This window comes from Cydia fagiglandana, chromosome 18 (assembly GCF_963556715.1).
Source record: "Cydia fagiglandana chromosome 18, ilCydFagi1.1, whole genome shotgun sequence".
NCBI classification, from domain to species: Eukaryota; Metazoa; Arthropoda; class Insecta; order Lepidoptera; family Tortricidae; genus Cydia; species Cydia fagiglandana.
In genome coordinates, this window is record NC_085949.1 from 6934323 (window position 1) to 6957231 (window position 22909).

At 35.6% G+C, this 22909-nt stretch overlaps 1 protein-coding gene across 1 annotated transcript in view; it reads right to left on the reverse strand.

The window, feature by feature from the left end:
* LOC134673324 (hypoxia-inducible factor 1-alpha-like) overlaps positions 1-22909 on the reverse strand; it is a 115684-nt gene that overhangs the window by 75807 nt on the left and 16968 nt on the right. The window contains exons 3-6 of the mRNA XM_063531295.1: positions 21954-22126; positions 6465-6641; positions 4401-4618; positions 2726-2832 (exon numbers count right to left, since the gene is read on the reverse strand). Of these exons, the coding sequence (XP_063387365.1) occupies positions 2726-2832; positions 4401-4618; positions 6465-6641; positions 21954-22126 (675 nt within the window). The remainder of the gene's footprint in view (positions 1-2725; positions 2833-4400; positions 4619-6464; positions 6642-21953; positions 22127-22909) is intronic.

Here is a 22909-nt window from a genome sequence, read left to right on the forward strand (position 1 = left end):
GTTTTTACTTTCCGTATAAATTATGCAATTTATTTACCTACCGAATGCTTTCTATAAGAAAAACATGTATAATACAAGCGGAGATCAAACCGCTATGCCCAGGGCTCGGAACCGGTATTTTAAAAAAACCCCCAAATAGACCAATATTTCGAATTATTTTATGCTCTTTACGTAAGACTGGATCATGTATTTAGGTAACGAATTTGTGTTATCAGATTGTCCAATTAAAAAAGAAATAATAAACCAAAGAACGAAAAAGAACGTAATAATACCGGTATTTTTGTATGGAGCAAAAACCGGTTTCCGAGCCCTGGCTATGCCTATGACTCTGGTACAGTCATCAGCAATAGTATCTTACACAACTAGGGCCGCAAAAATATATGACGCGCTCTTATTGCGCTCCAAATAAGAACGTGTCACATATTTTTGCGGCCCTAGTTGTGTAAGATACTATTGCTGATGACTGTACTATCTAAGATTGGAGGAAGTTATGAAGAAAAATAGCGCACGTGTAAACATAATCAATTGATAAACAACATGCTTCTTTTATCATAATCTATATTAAAAGATTATGGCGTTCCGCGCTATGTACGCAGTAACTAGATTTTTCATCACAATAGCTAATAAAGGCTTTCACACGTTCGGCTGTCATTACAAGGCCTGCCTAACAATAAATTACTCTCTACGTCTTAATAATCCTACGTCCTAATCTTACTATAATGTTACTGTACAGTCAGCGGATCGAACAACGCCAAAAGTATCTGACACTTTCTATAACTTTTATATATCCTCCTTATCCCTGCGTACATTTTTTTGTACATATTCCAAAATCTATTTTGAACTTTTATTGTATAACTAAGGGTTCCAATTTCAAAAACAAGACAATTGTGTCTAGTTCCCGTTCATAGTGTCTCCGATCAGAAATACTAATCCCTCGTCTCATCCGCTTCTATGGATGCTGATTGTACACATTCCTTCATCCTTCAGCGAAAATATTGCTGTACGGATATGATGGTCGTATTTGTCTACGTGACAGCGTGATAAAACAGTGTCCGTCTCTTTCTATCCCGCAGAGTTAAAAAGTGACAGTTGTTTTATCACTATTTGGATAAATGTGGATAAAGCGATCCATAATAGGCTTGCTGATATATTAGGGTCATTCCATAAGAAACGCTACCAAAGGGTTGAAAAATTAAAACTGGTTTAAGAAGTCAAAACTAACCTATTTCCATAGAAAACATACCGAACCTTCATGTCACAAAAAAAAAACCGAAATAAAATGTTTTTTTAAGGTAGCTCCTGTACAAAAAAAATATTTTTAATTTTTTTTTTGCATTTAATCCTGTGATGTGTGGTGTCGTTGGATAGATCTTTCAAAATGAATAGGTGTCACCATCAACAAGTTTTTGATTTAGTGAATATTTTCGGAAATATTCGCATCGAAAGAAAAATAATTATGATATCTTCGAGAAACAGTTTTTATTGTTAAGATAATGTATTTTAAAATAATTCAGCATTTATTACTTATATTTTTAATCGAATTTATTAAAAAGACAATAATTTCAATAAAATGAGCCATAATTTCGTATAAATCTGTCTTAATTTCGTACTCGTAACACCCGAAACGAACCATGAGTAACACCCGAAACAGGTAATTTATTTTATTAAAATTAAATAAGAAGTGATACTAAGTGTTACTTCAGTGTTTCAGTAGACTATACTAACTATTATTACTTGACATAAATAAAACTGGAGCTTACTTGATAAAATTCGCTTAATTATGCATTTTGGTACTGATGGTCAGAAGGTATAGGCCAATTCGCGTAACGCCCGAAACAGCTACTTTTTAGTGATTCTCTCGTTATTTCTCTTATACTTTAATAATGTGCGTACAGGAAAGGAAAATATTATCAGAGTAGTAGATGAATCAATAGTTATAACCTCCTAGTTCCTGTTACAATATCGAATAAAACCTTATTTTATGAGTTCAAGTGTAACACCCGAAACGGTGGAATGACCCATTAGCTATTTTCATGTTTTCATACAAGTGCTGCCATCTGTCGAACAATGCGACAGTCGACTAAGTTTCCGAAGAACGATAAACACGGTGAATACATTCGCTCAGCGTTGAGAGTTTCAATGCTGTTTCACAGAGGGCGCTGTAACCATTGACCTGATTACACGAAATTTTAGCTGACGAAATCGTTTGAAAAAAGAACTGTAATCGATATCACACGTAGAATAGATAAATTCTACTTTGTCTTTGTGAAATATAGGTAAGGTAAACGAATGAATATTCTTCCGATTTAGCTTAAGCGTGTTCTAGGTCGCCCAAGTGTTAAGTTTACTCAGTTTGAAATAAATAATATTCGACCTTAAAAAATGGTATTTGGTAGACCACATTACAAATTCAATTATAACAGAATATTCAAGATTAACTCTAATACATATTTGTTTTAAAGTAGGTCACCGAAAGAGCTACTAACGTCCCACGTATTCATAGCTATGATTTCAAATCAAAAGTAGGTCAGAATGATACTTTACTGGAACGTTCGAATGAAAAGAATATCGATTAACAAACGACTTAGTGCAAGGTCAAATGTTATTGTAAGTAGTAAAAACCGGTTTATTAATAATATTCAATTCTAAACGGTGTTGTATTGAATATGGAAATACCTATAGGTAAGGCGTCGAATGAAATAGAAAACTAATTAAAAACACTTACGTGATTTGAATTGATGGACCAACGATGCGCAATCAGCCGAGTGGTGGTAGTCGTAAAGGGAATGACCCACCAACTCGTCCTTGCCGAAACCCAGCGTTTTCGTCAGACTGTAAAAGAAAAAAAATATATAAATAAATATTTTTTTATTTAACCCATTTCATTTAGGTACTTAATAAACAATGAACATAATTCATGTCTCATTGTCACTTCATAGTCCTAAATATTCTGCATCAAGAAAAAAAAAAAACAAAAATATAATGTTATTTTTGATAAAAGGGTTAAAGTACAACAAAACAGAGAAATACAACCCAGAACTGTAAAAGTAAAAAGAATAAAAGAAAAAGTTTTAAAATTAAATAAATATTTCGTTTGGACCACAAGTCCTACATCCTTCGTGAAGGTCACTTGCAAATGAGGCCAGTCTTCCTATGTTTAGGTTATGAATGTTATGATTTACCGGTAGATGACCTTGCATGACCTAGCTAAAGCCCCTCCCTTCAGTCCCTTCACATCAGATATCTAACTAATTCAAACGATATTTTGAATAAAAAATTACAATTCAGATAATAAGTCAAGGATCTCGACTAGCTATTGTAATAAACTTACAAAGTTGTTCAAATATCCCGCCATTTCTGCCAAATCCAGGGTCAAAAACACTATCCTTCAAGGATTAATTTACACAAACACTTCTATGACTACACAGAAACTATACACACCACAGCACTCTTTAAAACATAAAACAATACCGACACCCGTAAGTTTATCTCGGACTATGTACAAAACCGCGAAATCACTCGTGTTTAATGTTTAACCTACAAAATACATTTGAAGGTGATATTTTTGTTGATATTGCCCGGCCGTGTATGGAAGCGCTGTGTTAAACGCGCGCATTGGAGTTCAGTGGCCTCTTTAACTTGGTCAGGTAAAGCAGCTTTCGGATATTTTTTACAGCGCCACCTTTTGTAGCGATAAGGAAATGGTAGGTATTGTAGCCGTCTAAGGAGCTAAATGCCGACGTAGTTGTAACATTTACACAAAGATGGCGGAACAAGTCAGAGTTTTTAGAAATCTTTGAATGCATAAGTACAATGTATTATTTTAATATTTTTCATATACCTACTATTACAAAAATGTGTGAAATAAGATGTAAACAAAAGATAAGCAAACTTTACTCACATGTCGTCTAAGCGGTCTAAGGCAGTTGTCTAACACTTGCTGTCAAGAGGTAGGTACCGGGTGCAGTTTGGTGGATTTCTTGTCGATTAGTAATTGGAAAGACTAGCTTAGGGTGGTCTTCCACTTGTCCAATTTGTATTTGCGTCCACATTTTGGTTAGTGAGAGAGTGAGACGCAATGCACATTGGAATACCAACCTTTAAGAACCTATATAAACTTGCAGCACCGCGATATAATACATTCGAAAGACACAATGAAAGAAGACGAACTAAAGGACGTAGAACTTAAAGATGTCCTTCTGTTCTGCAGGAAAACAAGAAAATTTGAGGAGAATGGTGTGGCAATGCCACCGGGACAGTAACCTGCAGCTCCGACTCCGGGGACAGTTCCCCGCCCAGCCCAGCCCAGTGGCTGAATGAATGCAACACGTGATCGACAGCCCGCCTGCTTCCGGCTGGGCGTCCGTACACTACATCTACATCTACTTATATAAACTTACGTTTCATCAATGTATGTGAACTTCATATCCAGGCTATGTTTGGTGAGGAAAGTCTTGCTGTCCAGCGGTATCTCTATGTTAGACGGGTGGGGTATGGGACGGCCCACGGCGACCAGCGAAGGCAGCTTGACACATTTCTCGTCTTTCTTGTCTTCTTCCGACTTCTCGGATTTTTTGGTCTCTGGGGGGACCAGCATGTGACCCGTTACATGGATAACCTGAAATGAGATGAGATGATAAGACGTTTAGTGGTAACATTGATAATTTGTAATTCAAAGTAGGTAACAATTATTTCAATGCAACAATTCAAGGCAGCCGCTTAACTGCGAAGTTAGAATTAATATCATTCAGTGTTAACATTTTAAAGAAGGCAATCAATAGTATAGGTACTTATTAATTAATTTAATTAGAATTTTCTTTGATCGTTTTTTTTTATAAGATGTACCTATTATTTAAATTAATTACACTAATAAAGAGCTGATGTCACCAATAAATATGTACTTCTTTTTTTTTAAGTTTAATTTATTTAGAACAGCTGTGCATGTATATTGCATCCAATTTACTAATTACCTGCCTAACATACTTTATACAATGTTTCAAAACAAGTTTTGACACTACGCTGTTAAATATTTTGGTAAAATTAGCAAAAACAATAAACAACTTTCACAGAATTCTCTAGAAGCAAACGTAAGTAATGCAACACGGAAATATTTAAAATTACTAACGAGTTATCGATTTAGGGCACAAGGCAAAGGGCTCGGATATTGTAGTAACGACTTATTGTGTCTTCGCGGTGATTAATTTGAAACAATGTATAGTCAACGGTAAAAATATGGGTGTAGACAACTTACTCAAAAATATGTCCCATAGTTCTTAATGCACTGACATAAGAGTTATGGGACATATTTTTGAAATGATTTGTACACCCATATTTTTACCGTTGACTGTATGTGAGTTCGTTTGACAAAGGCTTGATGTTATTTGTTTAAACGGAATAAGATACATATAAACATCACTAACAAAACTTATAATAAACTATTATTAAAATTAAGTATACACTAAATAAATTTAAACTAATAAAATAAATCAGAGTCCCGTAAATCTGTTCCGTGAGGAAGGATGCCCATAAAGCTGGCTACATTCCCACACTGAATAGCTATGCCTATTCTTTTGTCTAGGAATGAGCCAGTCCTAGGGTCACCCGTAGTTTCAATCAGTTTTTTTTTTATGTTTGTAAAGATTAAAGTGATTAAAAATAAGTTTTTGACAAAAATTTCATTTTTGGTACAAGCTTTTATCGCTGACTGTACTTTTCTTACGACAGATAACTAATACTCATCGAGACAATTCTAAAAACCCCTAACACAATTAGGTTGCGTTGTTTCATCACAGAGTTCCTATGGCCACCTTCTGTGAAGTGGATCAAATTTAACTTGCAAGATTTGATTATAGACAGACAGACATACAACGGTCAGGTGAAAGTAAATAAAAGCTTGTAAAAGTGTAGGCGTTTTTGTGATTGCAGCGTAATACTTATGTTACTAAAAGTTACCTTTTTGTGGTTCTACACCAACTCTGTAGCGTGTCCCCGCTTTTCTTTCGGAATAATACTACCCATCTACCCGAGGTTCCCGGTCAAGCCTTCGGCTCTCCGCTACCTTATCGTAGGCTACAAAACCCTCTATTTTCACCATGTTAACTATTTCTATCTTAAGTTAATCTGGGACAAACACAGTGCATCACAAGTATCAAAATCGCGACCGTCTTGCTAACCGTTTAGTTAAGTGAATTAGCAGGGGTTGCTGACCTCTATTTTCATCCTCTTAACTATTTATTATCTTTAGTTAACATGAAAACGAACCTTGAAAGAAGCGGACTTGAGATGCACGTTCCGCCCCTTGCTAGTGAGGGTACACTTGAGACGGAGCAGCAGATCGCGCCGGCCATCTTGTTGACCGTTTGACCGCAGCGCCTCGCGAATCTCGTCATGGTCGCAGCGGTGGCTGAACTCTCTATAGTCCCTATTTTCATCTTTTAAACTTTTTTTTATTTAGGAAAACGAACCTTGAAAGAAGCGGACTTGAGGTGCACATTCCGCCCCTTGCTAGTGAGGGTACACTTGAGACGGAGCAGCAGGTCGCGCCGGCCATCTTGCTGACCGTTTGACCGCAGCGCTTCGCGAATCTCGTCATGGTCGCAGGGGTGGCTGAACTCGAACACGCTCTGGCCCATTATTTCCATCTGAAAAAAAAAAATTGGTTGAATAATAAATAAATACAAGACCTTTTATTTTACATATTTACTTACATCAAGATTTAGCAAAATGACGATAAGGGTTTCCATCGTTGTAAAATTTAACAGAGAAGATAAATAAATATTAATTATCAGGAACCGAGATCTAAAAGCTAATTTAATTAGGTTCTTAGGTAAAATGGGATAAAATACGACTGTACAATAATTACCTGGAAGAAGTTTACAAGAGTGAAATAGAAATAGAAATAGAAATATATTTATTTGCCATTAAATGTGGTATACAATGGTGTTACATTATTATTTATAGAGCCGTACACATTTAGGCTTTAAAAAGCCATGCAAATTAAAATTATACTAAATTTAAGTTTAATTAATATTATTATTTAAAACAAAACATGCATTATTAAACTAGTTAAGTCATTAACGTGGACTGTTACAAAAGATTATGAAGTGATAGTTTTATCTAAAAATTCATTCAGACTATAGTAACACTTGTCAACAAGGAAAGAGTACAGTTTGTTTTTAAATTTATTAAGTGGTAGCTGTTTAAGCTCGTCAGGCAGTCTGTTAAATATTTTAACGCACATTGCATAGCAGCTTTTATTTTTCATAACTGTATGCATATTAGGGAGTACTAGCCTGTCAGGATATCTAGTGTTAAAATGTGTTATATCTCTTTTCATGACGAACATATCGGGATGCAATTTAACAAATACACAAACTTCGTATATATAAATCGAGTGCACCGTTAACAATTTCAATTTTATAAAAGAACTTACACAGGATGTTCTTTGAGGCCAGTTTTGAGGGATGTTGCATATTGCTCTAATGCATTGCTTTTGTGCTATAAAGGCATGATTTACATATGATGAATTCAGTGGCGGGACTTCCATACAAGCCCAAAAGCCGGGCTTGCCCTAAGGCAACTAATTGCCTTACCGAAATTACGTAGTGATAAGATCAATAAAGATTATTTTGAAAATCGCGCGCCAAACGAACCCGTATTATTAAATTCAAGCCACAGCGGCCTCGAACCGCGGCACGAGCGTGTTGCAAAATTATGCCGCGGCGTGGCGCCTCGTCCGCGCGAACTAAATCAGGCGGAGGATGTTCTAGCTATCCTGCTCGAACTCGCACTCGTTGGCTTGCAACCGTGCTTGCTTTTTCGTCCCGCTCTGGGCACTATCAGCCTACAAACCGTCAAAGAACGATGTAACTATTTGTTGGTATGTATAGCAATTTTATAAGACGATTTATGCTTGGATTTTGTGTGAAGTTAGCTGCATAAGTTCGCACAGCGCGCGTTCGCGTTTACTTCAAGTGTATTATTATTTAGTTGAGCCGAGTCAGTGGTCGAGTCGAAAGTAACGAAAGTTTGTTTAAGTGAATTTGATTAAATAGTGAATGTGAATTTGTTCATCGTTGTGGCGCTTAGTTTAATAAGTGTTAACAATGGATCAAGAAGTGGTTCCTTGTGACGGTTTGAAATGCGTCCACGTTTTAGTCAACCAAAACAAGGTAAAGTCTTTGACCTTTGTCGAAAAACGGGACCTAATTTCCGCGGCAAAACCAACACCCGACTTGTGTATTTCTCAGTCAAGTCAGTCGCGTAAGAGAAATTTCTGTAGGGCCGTCTACAAAACTCATTGGATTGTTGGTTGTTCCCATACAAATAAGATGTATTGCTGGTGTTGCATATTTTTTTCGAACGATATTAACGTTTGGAATACTTCTGGCTATAACGATTTAAATAATTTATCTGGAGCAATAAAGAGGCACATGAATTCCGGTAAACATATGTGTGCAGTGATTTCTTTTAGCAATTTTGGGAAACAAAGGATCGAGGCCTCTTTGTCGCGACAATTATCAGAAGAAATATCAAAACATAACATGCGTGTTGACAACAATCGTAGTGTTTTTCAGAGGTTAGTCGATATTGTGTGCCATTTAGCACAGCAAGAACTTCCTTTTAGAGGACACGATGAGTCAAACACTTCATTAAATAGGGGCAATTTTTTGGAACTTGTATCGTTGCTATCAAAATATGACGGCGTTCTAGAAAAACATGTTCAAAGCGACAAACCAAGCTCGAGCTATTTGTCTAACAAAATACAAAATGACATTATTCATTCCGTAGCAGACGTGCGCTATGATTAGCTCGCCTCGTCACGCTAGCAGATGCATTTGACCCCGAAGAGTGAAGATTGGACAGTTATTACGAAAACATATCTTTCGGCTTGCCCTACTCCAAAACCCTAGGCACGCTACTGGATGAATTGCCCCAAATCAATATACCGTACCTTAAATTGGATACAACATAAGCATGATATGCCATTATAGCAGTTTTCATATCAGTTATGCGTGTCAAACGCCATAAAACATATACAAATCTATTAATTTTTGAGCATACCTTATCCACATGCGTTTTCCAAGTACATCGATCATCTAGGGCAAATCCTAAAAACGTAGTGGTATCGCATTCTACGAGAGTGTGTCCATTATAGGCTATATGCAGTTTCTCCTTCTTTCCTCTTCTATTAATAAATTGGATGTACTTTGTTTTATCAATATTAACTTGTAAATTATTATCATTTAACCATTTAATTATGTCAGCAATAGCATTATTAATAATATTCTCATAATTTTCATTATCCCTATCGCAAATAACAATTGAGATATCGTCCGCAAATAAGGTAGAGTCTGTGCGGAAAGAGAAGAGTCGTGGCAGAAACGGGAACTAACATTTTAAATTTTATATGGCAATCAAACCTTTGACACCTGTCTTGTAAAAAGTAAACAAACTTGTGTCAATGTATATTTTTATTAACAAAAACCGCAAGTTTTATGTATAAAATATTTTCAAAACACGATAAAACCGTACATAAAACCACAAGGAAAATTATATTATCATTGTTCGGTTTTGTCAGCGGGAAGAAAACGGCTAAAAGCCGACTATCGACTTACAAAAAGTCGGGGAACGTGTTTCCGCTATTCGCGGGTATTGATGTTGTATTTAATATGAAATAATTACCTATTTAATAAGCCCCCTAAGTAACTTGTCTCCGGTACATAATCGGTAAGTATATTCATTCAAAATATATTAATTTTCATAAATATGCAGGTCATTCATGATCTTTAAAATAACGGACAAATAGTCTTGATACTTGCCATTTTATGCATATTAATATGTAATTTCTTTTTCAGGATGTGTAAAAGTACCTACGGTAACTCGAATAAAAGACCGCTAAGTAGGTGATATGCAAGAATTCGTAATCTACGTGCCGGATTCAAGCACATCCAGTTCAGATGAAGATAGTTCTATGAGTGTCCCTGGTTGTTTTGAAGCTAGCTCAAACATAAGAGACATTGAATATTTTAATTCAAAATTCGATTACAAAGAATAAAACTTTTTCTAATAAAATATTTCTTTATTTGTAAGTTCGTTTACTAGGTTCTGAATAAAACTTTTTCTAAAATATTTCTTTATTTGTAGGTTCTGTTAGTTACGAAATTATATTTCATATTTAGCAGTGACTTTTCGGCGAAGTAAAATATCGTGAGATGAGAGAACCGGACATATCCCAATAAGGCCTACCTACTTATGCACTATTTATATTCATATTTATTATTAATAATGTACACATACATTACAAGTCAAGTTTACAATGGGTTGGGAAAGTTTAAATGGGTTTAGAAATATATCCCAGATAAAATTACGGTTCTATTGCCCAATTTCTACCCGATCTACCCGGTTTTAATAACTGTTGGACTGCACAGATTAGGCAGTACATAAATGAGACTATCTTGTTTGGTACTAAAATTACAGTTGTATTGGGCAGATTCTTAACTAGTTTTAGCAGTTTTGTCAATCACAGTCACTTTGTAGTATCTGAGACATAAAAACAAGTGTGTTTTAAAAAGAAAACTAGTGCCTGCGCTAAATCAGAGGATTGAGTTGACGAGCCGACACCACCACCAGGCTCCGTTTAGTAAGCCGTGGTAAAAATCCGGAACAAAAGGGATTCAAGTATCATGACCTTTAGTGTCGTACTATAATCACGTGACCAGTGTTGTCAGCATAGCAAAAACCATAAAATAGCACTGGCGCGCCCTCAAATCCCACGACTCTTCTCTTTCCGCACAGACTCTACAACTGTGATTTGTAATTAGAGGTAAATCGTTGATGTATAAAAGGAACAATAAAGGGCCAAGTATAGTCCCTTGAGGTACTCCAACCCTATTACATAACATGTTTGAGCTATAATTCTGTTGCATTTTCTCATCATCTACACCTACTATTTCTACTATTTGGCGACGATTGCTGAGATAGCTCTCAATCCACGAGTTTACCAGTCCTCTCATGCCATAGGCTTCACATTTCTTTAGTAGTAACCTGTGCGATACATGGTCAAAGGCTTTGCTCATGTCAAAGAATATGGCAACAGTTTTGAGACCCTTATCTACATTATCAACTATCTTGTTTATTAAATTAAATGTGGCCAATGTGGTGGATTTACCTTTTTGGAAGCCATTTTGGTGGTTACTTATTATTTCACTAGTTTTAATAAAAGACAACAGCCTTGTATACATTGCTTTCTCCAAGATTTTAGCGAAAATAGGTATAAGCGTAATTGGTCTATAGTTTCCAGGAAAGTTATTGTCTCCTGCTTTAAAAATAGGTTTAACAATGGAAATCTTTAACTTATCAGGAAACACTGCCTGTTGAAAGGTCATGTTGATTAAATGTGAAAGTACAGGGGCAATAATGTCGCTTGTTGACTTAACTATATGTGTAGGGATGTCATCATAGCCCACCGAACGGGTGTTTCTCAGTTTTTTTATTATATTTACTACTTCTATTGAGTCAATGGGGAAAATGAACATATTTGTATTGTTGAATTGAAGAAAATGGTCATATTGATTAACCATATTATTAAAATTTAAATTATTATGAGTGGTGTCGATGAAAAAATTATTAAATACATTTGCAATGTCATTTGGTTTATCTATGGTCTGATTATTATATGTAATTTTGTCAATAAGTTTATTTCTTTTATTCACTTTACCTGTGTCTTTATTTATGATTTCCCAACTAGTTTTCGAGATATTTTTAGCATTATTTAGTCTTGCCTTATTATCTAACTTTCTAGATGTTAATATACACTTTTTTTAACAATTTATTGTATTTGTTATAATTCAATTTACTTTCCATTGTCTTGTCTTTGTAAAACTTATATCTTAGTTGTCGTTTAGTCTTTAGAGCATTTCTCAAACCCTTAGTAATCCATTTAGTACAATGCCGTGTTTTTTTAACTCTGACTTTACAAATAGGAAAACACAAATTAAAGAATAGCGTATACAAATCATAAAAATTGTTAAAAGCAACATTAGCGTCCGGTTCAGAGTACACGTCATTCCATGACAGACATGTTAAAGTGTGATGAAACTTTTCAACGAGTTCATGGCTAAAGTCTCTTTTCTTGACATATTCATATGGGGAGGGAATATATTTTCCAGGCTTCAGTATTCGAAGTATTTGCCCTGTGTTATGATCAGACAGATCTAATGGAAGCACTTCACCTACTGCGTCCGGAACATTTGATAATATCTGATCAATGCAGGCATTTTGTCTTGTAGGTAAATTGATATGGGCTTTAAAATTGTAATTTTGGATGATGTTGTTAAATTCATCTAATTGGTGAGACGGCTTCAGAAAATCAATATTAAAATCGCCCGCTATGATTATTTGTTTTCTTGTTTTTGCTATAACAATTTTTAACAGAGCGTCCAATCTACTTAAAAACAAAATATAACTACAATTCGGAATCCTATAAATACAAATTACGATACAATTGAGATGTTTAATTTCTACTCCACAAACTTCAAAGCAAAATTCGGTTTTTAATTCATTAAGAAAGTTAAGAGGCTTCGTTTCCAAATGATTTCTACACAAGATGCAAGTTCCTCCTCTTCTTTTTGACCTTGAGAAATAAGCTGCTAATTCAAAACCCTCAATGTTAATATTTGCTTCGTCTCCTGTTCGAACGAATGTCTCAGACAAGCATATTACATCTACATATGTACCGTTGTAGGCATACAAATCTTTTAAAGTTAATTCAAGTAAATCTTTTTTGGCTAATAGACCTGCAATGTTTTGATGTAATATTACAAGGGTGTTAAATTTACAGTTGAGTTCCTCAGAATCGAAATGTTTAGGCTCGAAAAAAACTGTTATCAGTTTGAGTACTATTAGATACATATTTCGATTGCAGAAGTGGTATCCTTAATTTTTGACCGTGTAATTCATCTTCCTCAGTTAAATGGGAACTGTTATGATATTCCTTGTGATTATAGCAATCTATTGCTAACATTTTTGCCTTTAAGTCCCTAAATATAACTTTCATGGCAGTATTATTTATCATACCTGATCGCCTATTAAACATTTTATATGTGTAATCTAGATTTTTATTGCTATCCAACAAGTAAGCGTATTCATACCTACAGATATCCCTACCCAGTATCTTATTGAATAATTCAATTCGTTTGTTGAATATTCCCGAGTTATGCAGTCGGAAATTCGGTGAGCATATAATTATATTCGTATGATTAATTTTTTCAAGCTTTGATCTTAGAAATCTAACAATTTTGTGGTAGTCCATAGTGTTTTGAAAATCAGCTTCACCAATCAGTATTACTACGTAGTCTTCCATTGAAAAGTCTTGTGCTTTTAATTCAACGTCGTTTAGTAGCTGGTATATCCCAGCGCTTGTATTGATGTAGTGACAAATTTTATAGCTTTCAAAAAAAGCGAGCGCAGTTTGAAGTAGCTTGTTAGTGTTGTTACTACTAATAATACATAATTTTCTGTCACATACTTCAGGAGCGTTGCATGTGATTTCTTTGTCATCCGTTACATTTTCTGTAGTATGATCGCTAATTATTGTGTCGCTATAAGTGTTTGACGATTTCGGTTCCAATACTATGGGAATATCATTGTATGGCTGATCATAGTGGTTTTCTTGTTCCTTCAGTGAGGAACGAGCGGGTGAAAGATACTGCGGTGTGTCATCATCACTGTCAATGACCTCTTCACTATTTCGCGTTATAACTAGTCGCTCTTTTTTTAAGGGGGTTAGTTTCTTTATAGGCCCCGCTTCGGTGAGTAGTTTTTTGTAAATGATCCCTTTTTTCTGATGTTCGAAAAGCTTTTTGTTAAGTCCAGCAATATCTGCATTTAGCCGGTCGATTTTTTCATGGGCGTTTGCTAATTGCAGTGTCAAGGCACTAACTTGGGCTTTTAACTCACAAATCTCTGAATCGTTTGTGGTTGAAGCATTGGGAAGGTTCTGTGAGCTAATATTTATTTCCGTATCTTCCGACATGTGAGACTCATCGACGATTGACATATCTGTGATATTTGAATTGTAAATTTGTGCCGTTTGCCTATGCAGGTCTAGATATGCTGGGGATGCTGGAGTCTCATCGTCATTCCGGCGTCGTCTTGTGATATTGTCACATCGCGGGCATGTCCAGTGAGCTCGCAAGGTGTCTTGATGCTCTCTGTAGTAAGCTGACGTCATATTGAGACAGCGATAGTGATAGGGATCCTTACACTCTTTACAAGCAAGTAGTTCCCCCCTGTCGATATTCAATCTGCATCCCAGGCAATTCATTATACAATTTTATTTGATTGATTTAGGAACAAACCGAAGATTTATTTCTGAACGCATCCGTTATGTCAAGTTGTCATACACGGCTGTCACTGTCAATGACAAGTTGTGTTTTAATCAGCTGGTGTTACGGTAGATTGTGATTGTTTTCAAAAATACAAGGATCGTTAATTTCTATTTCTTATGTGTGCGTAACTGTGACTTGGCTTTAGGTGTAATATTTTTTGCTTTATAGTATAAAACTCACGGTTTTCTGATGGTGAAAATGTTGGTGCACGGTGGTGAGGTTATGTTCTTCACGGGGCTTGTTCTTTTGGACGCAAATGGTAATATCCACGTAAGTTTTAGATTAAAATTTTCGAAGCGATTATTCCTAAGTGTTAGCGGTTTGACAGCTGTCAACTGTTGACGAGTGTCAAGCAGGGACCGTATAACCGGTTTTATTAAATACCTGTATATAAACTGTCAAACGAATACCGGTTAAAATGTTATACCTATATTCGAATTAGAGGTATTGCTGTCATTCCGTTTTTGTCTTTATCGCTAAACTACACTAATTGACATAATGAAATACCGGTATTCATTAATACCTCAATAATAACAGGTATTCAGTATACCGGTAATGGTTATCGTATTTAATACCGGTATTCATTGCACTTGATCAAAGAGTAACCAAAAACTTTGCGACAAGAGGTTAAAGTTTTTGTTAAGTCCTCATGCTAATATTGATCGCTGTACAAGCGAAATATTTCATATGTAATTTAATCATGAGCGTAGCAAGTGGTTCGAAATTGCGACCGTTTCAAAGCACGAGGTTAATGAATGAATTAATGAAAAGAATTAACCCCAGAAAACATTTCCATATGAAATATGAGCGCCGCGCCGGCGCGCCGCCGCCGCCATCAAAATTTTCGCGCCGCCGCCGCCGCCAAAATTTTCGCGTCGCCGCTGCCGACACTGCGCTATCGCCGTGGCATCGGCGTGACCTTGTTAGATACTAGAGTCTGTCTAAGCTAACTTTGCACCGATTTGAACAGAACAAAGTGAGGGAGTGTTATTATAATATAAACGTCATATTTTCATAGAAATTTGACATTAACGATGATATTTACACACGTTGTCGTTGCAAATGCTATGCAGATTAGTTTGATCGGGAATTTATTGCTTTTATATAAGGTGCTAACAAATTAGGTACCGATATTTTAAGAGATGGTACTTTATTATATAAAAACAATTAACTTTAAATAGAAATCAAGAAAACTTTTCATATCATATTTTTGTTTTATTTACCGAACAAAAAAATAAATTAAAATTATATTAAAAAAATTAATTAAAAATAATCATTACGTGCATTTAACCACATAAAGAAAAAATACATAGAGTGCTCATGCTCACTCCATACATCAGTTTTGGTACCAAAAATACTATTATTTTCGTAGTCAACATCTAGTATCGAGTAACGGAATTATCAGTACTGCTATTTGACAATAGATGTTGCACCGACCGAAATGTCTAATGCTCAACAACTTTCAGCGAATATTAAACAAGGATTAACTGGAACTTATTTTCAACTCCTTCTGCTTTAATATTAGTTGTAAATAGTTGTTCAATACAATTTTCGTGAGTCGCGAGATTTGAGACATCTAGTATCAAGTAGCGGCAGATAATTCCGCTACTCGATGCTAAATGTCAACTACGAAAATAATAGTCTTTTTGCTCCAAAACTGATGTACGGAGTGAGCACTCTATGCTTACTATATTTGTCTATGATTTAACTGACAAGATGTTTAACACTTTCGTTTCGTTTTGTCAACAATTGTTTGTGTTAAATGTCATTATAATCAACGTGTCATTTCATTTATCAACGTGAAGTGGCCAGTTAAAAAGAGGTCTCATTTAATTATCTCATTAACAGGGTGTTTTTACGTAGCAAATTTGTTTTCCAATTTTCTCAAAAAAACATAAAACCTAAATGTTTCATACTTTAATATATTCCAGGAGTCGAGTATTATCAGCTGTAAAAATATTGGTAGCTAATTTGTTAGCACCTTATATTAAGTTCGGATATATACATTTTTTGGCTAATATATATTAGACTGCATGCTTTCTCTTGTCTATGCTTAAGCTAAACATGTGGCAGTAGTTAGCGATTCGGTGGCCAGGCAATGTCAATGAATAAGAAATAGGTGATATGGAGTCTAACCTAATACGTCTATTTCAGAATATATCCTCAACAATTGTATGTAAAGGTATGAGCACGATAGTTGAAGTCACGCACACAACAACAAAATCATGTAATGACAGTGAGATTTTGAAATTAATATTCTTTTTAGGGTTCCGTATTTCGTACCCATATCAAGTTGATATCAACTGTAAAAAAGTTTCTTGAAGGTTTTTTTTATAGGCTTTTAATATCGTACGTTTAAGTCGCATTCACTCATTGATTCATTCATACTATTTTTGCGATTAGTAGGTACTCTGTGCGAGCAGTGTGTGTAATCATTCACCTCTCCTGGCGATACGTACATAACCCTAAATAACTATTATATTTGACTATAGCTACCCGCACTGACTTCGCACGGATAACACAAAACCTTAACAAATTGTACACCTAAACTAAAGCTGCCTCAAAAATCTTTCTATTGATAGCTGAAATCCGCATGAAAATCAGTTGAGTAGGTTTTGAGTTCATCGTGAACATACATTCATATAGTTACAGACAGACGCGGCGGGGGACTTTGTTTTATAAGGTGTAGTGAATTAGTGATAGATTCAATTAACAGTAACCTCACAATATAAAGATGTTCATTGTGCTGCTTATCTACAGTTCATGGCATGAAAAACTTTTTTCCTACCATAATTCAATAAATAATCCTTGAAATTAAAAGGTTTAAATTCTCTTCGCATAAACCAAGTTTTCAAGGCTACGCCGCCGATTCGCCGCCACCGCCAACCAATTTTGACCGGCGAACCGTCGCCGGCTAAATGCCTATAGGGCGGCGCTAGACGTGCGCGCCGGTCGAAAATAATTGGGCAACGGCGCGCCACCAAAAAATCCACGGCGGCGGCGTGGAATTTTTCAACTTTTCAATATTAAGACGTATATGAAAAGTCATGCTTAACCCTTAAATCGACAAGGGAAAAAAATATCTTAAAAACTGTGTTAGTATATTTTTTGGTGTTATTATCTTATTAGGTATGTGGTTGTTTATTGTAGAAAAATCATGAAAAAAATCTATTTATAATAGTTTCGAAAAAAACATAGGTATGACAAATATGTTGGATGTTGCCAGGTTCGGTGTAAATAAAAAGATACGCCGCATAATGAAAAGACGTCTAGTATTTTGGACGTTGCCGAATATACAGTACTTTATATGCATAAGGTTTTTTTTTGTCAATATCATGTTTTTTTTTTATTAATATAGAATAATTGAATTTTAATTATAAATACACTTACTGATAATGTCAACGTATGAACTAAAGTAAAACCTATTATTTTTATATTTTTCCAAAAAGTTTATAGCTCGTAGGTGGTAAAATTTTACCAGTCATTGGCGTCATTTTATTAACATTAAATCAAACTTAGCGGGGTATCGTAGGATGCAGCAACATCTGAACAATGGTATACAATAATGCATGTAATTTTATCAATATTTTCGTAAGAAATTTCTTAAATGAAATCGGGTCTGTCTCTTGATGTCTTGATGAACGCACAGGAAAAAAAATCCGTAATAATATTTTTATCTATTTGGTTCATTACGTTGTAATACTACAAATAATGACTTAGTATGGTGTTGGTGCGACATAAAATAGTAGAAATTCAATTATATAACCAGAAAAATTCCGTAAGTACGTAATTATTGCCATTTTAAGTAAGTATTTTACGTCAAAAATGTGAGATTTACGTAGGAAGTGGCGCCCGCAATAATTTTAACTATTTCTTATCGGACTATAACCTATTACATATTTTAACGCTGCATAATACTGTCTTATAAAAAAATATTCGGCGCGAATTTTAAACTACCGGCGGCGGCGGCGGCGCGCGGACTCCTTATGGCGGCGGCGCGCATGTCTAATCGGCGCTCATATCTTTGAGATTATAAACTACATACATAGTAAAATACAATTAAATCAACAATAAAAAAACAATTCAAAGAATCAAATGAACGCTATTATATATCCATCAAAATCATCACCTAACAGCTAATTTCATCAGCAACATGAAAACGGGCATTCTAAGATCCGAATCTTAAGTATTTACAACTTTACAAGCGGGCCGGACAACGTCCTTGACGAGTAGCGAAGGAACGAATCGTGGTACTACTACAACCGGTATTGGGACTTACTTATTACCGGTAATAGCTTTAGGAGTAAACTATCAAATAGTGGTATTTGTTGTCAATTGGCTAAACCGATAACACTATTGAATACCGGTATTCGAATACCTCTATTCGGAGCTTAAGTGATATAAATACCCAAATTCAAATTACACCGGTTATACCTCAATAATAACCTGTAGTCAGAATACCGGTAACGGTCCCTGGTGTCAAGTGTCAAGGTTTATTTAAAGATTATTTCCCCGCGGACTCTTTTTCAAAAGGGGACCACGCAGTCGGGTGCACTGAGTAGTATCCCACGTCACGTGTTGTGAATAACGCTAATTTCGAAGCTTAAAGACTCGAACCCTCGACTCTCGAGGCTTAACGCCTCAAAGGCGGCAAAGACAATTTCTTACATCCATACGCGTAAAATAAACAAATTCAATTCTCAATATAGTCGAGTCTTGGAGACACGAGTTACGAGTCTTGAGGGCTCGAGTCTTTAAGCCTAAAATAAGCGTTATTCACAATACTGCACCTACCACGAAGCTTAGGTACAAACGCCATCAGATATATCGGAGCGGCCAAGGTGTTCACAATATCTGAACGCACACTCTAATGCCTTGACAATAGAGGCGTGTTCAGATATTTGTGAACACCTTGGCTGCTCCGATGTATCTAATGGCGACTGTACCAATGACCAGTCTGTGTCAAAAGTTTTTACCACAGCGAAAACGGTCGAATGACATTGATATCGTATCAATTTTCCCTTAGTTCATTAGGACTTGTATTTCTAATGTAAAGTCAATATTTCCGCGTTTAATATGAATGTTGCTTAAGCTTGCATTGCTGATTTCCGAACAGAATTTTTGTGAATTTTCTCGAATGCTCCGATCGCATGCCTTCGATGCCGCTTTCTCCCAGCGTGTGTATTGTTACACAACTAAGCAATAGAGGCTACTCCTACTTAAATTACCTATAGCATACTATATATAGGGAATTCCTATTACAACTTAAAATATATTAGGGTTTTCTTTGAATCATAACCTTTTTTACATTTCTGGCTCAGGGAACGGCCTTAACATTGTTATTGTTTGTGTGCTTTATAGCAAAACAGTTTTAATTATCCTGTTTATTCGTAACTTAGGTATTAAATTGAATACCCGAACCGAAATTAAGTGCTCATTAGTCTCATTACATATTCAGCGAATATTAACTACGTAAATACAATAAACAGCATAGGTATACGTATTGATTAATTCAGTTGCCTGATTCATTTTGTTTACTCGCTAAATATTTTATGACAAGAATTTTTCTTGGCGGAAAAAAAGGAAACATAACAGCTACTTCCACATTAGTGTTCGTTAGTATTATGTAACTCAAACAATCCTATACAATATACATAAACGTGGCATGGTTACTCTTACACTACGTATCAGTTTATATGGACTTATTCAATTATTACTAGGAATCATTCAATTGATTCTGACATAGATCAAGATAAATGTTATTGTTTGTTAAACCTGTAGATGTGCCACTTTCTTTTACAATAAATAACATGTATAACTCATAAAAGACCGACCAAGATGTGTGTATATTCCACTACCTACCGCGAACTTCGACAATCGACAACTCGTTATCTGCCTCTCTATTGCTGCATATTCTAGCGATAAAGAGGCAAACAGACGAATGAAATGGCTCGCGGGTCGCGGTAGGTCCTAAGCCCTCTAAGCCATTATACAATATACATACATATTACGAATTATTCCATTCGTTAATCGGCCCGTGCGCGGTGACGTCACGAGGCCGACCCACTTGCGCCGGCGCTGCGTGCGTGGACACGTGGATTGATCGCGGTATTTTTGTTACTGCTATTTGGATATTTATTTACTTACATTGTTTTGGCGGTCATACAATTCATAGATACGCGGATTATGTTTAATGGTGGTTATTTTTTAAAACTCTTAGGTACGTGGAATAGGTGGATGCACTGAACAAATAAGCTACCGACAGTTAAACAAGTCAGAATTATTTTGAAATTTCCAAAAGGCACAGGATATTATAAGGCCGGAGCCAAAAATTTGGCTGTACCTAGGTAGTGTCAATAACATAGCTATGTAATCCAAGTGAAGATATGAAAATGTCCTATTTTAAGCTGTATTAAGCTAGCTACGATTTACCTAATCGTCACAATTTTCTTTCATTTAACTAGCAATAAGTTTTATAAATATTGTAAGTAATATATAACAAAAATATTTTGTATACGGCAATTTGTTTCTCATTTCCTAGTTTTATTTGCTCTGTCTAAAACAAAAATATGCAAATATTCGTGTAACGGGTATTACTTACTATCTAACGCATCAAATACCGATAACCTTGCGAGATAATATATCATTACCACATAATATAATATTGGGATTAGGAACGATTTTTGAAAACATTGTAGGCACTTAATGCTATTGATAGTTGTTATCAGTGGACGTGCTCTATTTAAAGTGGATAAAACCATTTGTCTCTATGCGACCATGATTTACTTGTATGTGATGCGTCGATGGTATATATGTAGATACGAGTAGTCGTATCAATATTATTGGTGTTGGTTAAGATAATATACCATGGTTATGTCATCTGATATACTCTATAGTTCGTTTTTTTAGCATTAGAAATAAGGTAAACAATCTTGATGTGTCTTTTAATTGAAAAACACATTTTTAAAAATAAGTTACGGCAAATATGCAACATTATGAATCTCATACGATCATTTATAGACTTCTGCTTTCATAAGTAATAGTTATTGATTTTTAAAAAGCGTTTTTCATTAAAAGACATGTGAAGATCGCTTACCTTCTTTCAAGTTCTTTCTAATGCTAAAAAAAAACGAACTATAGTAGACCTTACATTGATAAAAGCCATGAATTATATTAATAAAAAGCAAAATTTTAAACATGGATACCTACATGTAGGTGTGAATGAATATAGGTTCACCCGTAACCAAGGTTAAAAATAAGAAGATCTTACTGGGGATCTTGAAGCAGGGGATTTGGTTGTAATTTTAAATGGATTACTTAGGTTTCAAGGTTTATGTTATTCATTTTATCTATGAAGATAAATACAAGACAAGAGATGACCCTTGTTTGTGTACCTATTTTATGTACAATTGGTTAATAAACAGGACTGTTTTTTGCATATAATTTGGTCACCCTATTCAATGTGACATCTTGTCTCGTTCCAAACAGCGTATGTCAAAAGTCATGGGGTGACCATGATTACTTAATATAAGGTTAATTAAAAAAAAAATAAGCAGATCTTACCTGTGAGACCCCAAGGTGATCGGCGATATTTTCACTGCAGTAAACGATGTCGCCTTGTTGGGAAAGCACGAGGACGAACCCATCCAGAGCCTTCATGTAGGACAGCTCTGAAGACAGTTCCTCCACGCCTTTGGGGTTTTCCATCTTCGGCTGGTCCTTTGTAGCGGTGGGGACTGGAAGGATAACATCATAAGGTTAACTTTAGCTGCGCTTCGACAATACCTAACTCACCATTGAAGTAAATTTAAAAATGAAAATATTACTGTCTTGGGTGTCTCTGGTAAAGATTTGTGGAAAGATTTGCTGGCTATGGATGAGGTCTTGGTGGCTCAGATGGCAGAGCGCTGGAGTATCTATCCAGAGGCCGTGAGTTCATCTCACCCAAGACAGTAATTTATCCACTTTAAAATTTATTCTAATCTTAATAGCATCGTTCGCCGACGTTTCTGCTTGTTAAAAATTAAAATGAACATAGGAGGTTTACGAATTATAAGGTATGGACACTATGTAAGTATGTGTGTAAACTACGTTACTATCAAACATGCATGCGGGTAGAGCACGAGATTCGCGCATTTTCGAGCAAAGGATGAGAGAAGGTTATGCGCTGCGCTTGGGGGTTTAGGAGCAAACAAGGCTCCAATGTAGTTCCTCGCAGCAGTGCAAACCGCTAATATTTGAAAAGATCTCAACCCGCAAAGGGCAAATATGAACCAACATACTTACATAGGTACTTTTAGTTTGTATTTTAAAGAAGCCATATACTTCCCAACGCTCTAACATTTGTGGTTCTGCCAGAAAACTTATGTCCAATCTAGTATCTAGTATTGTGCCTTTGCGACCTTTACATTCTCTAATACGCGGAAAAAAATGCGTTTCTTAGAAGAGCGATGTAAGGAGGCTTAAGTTAATTGGTATAGTACCGCGTGACTAGTTGTCATTGTCGATTAACTAACTAT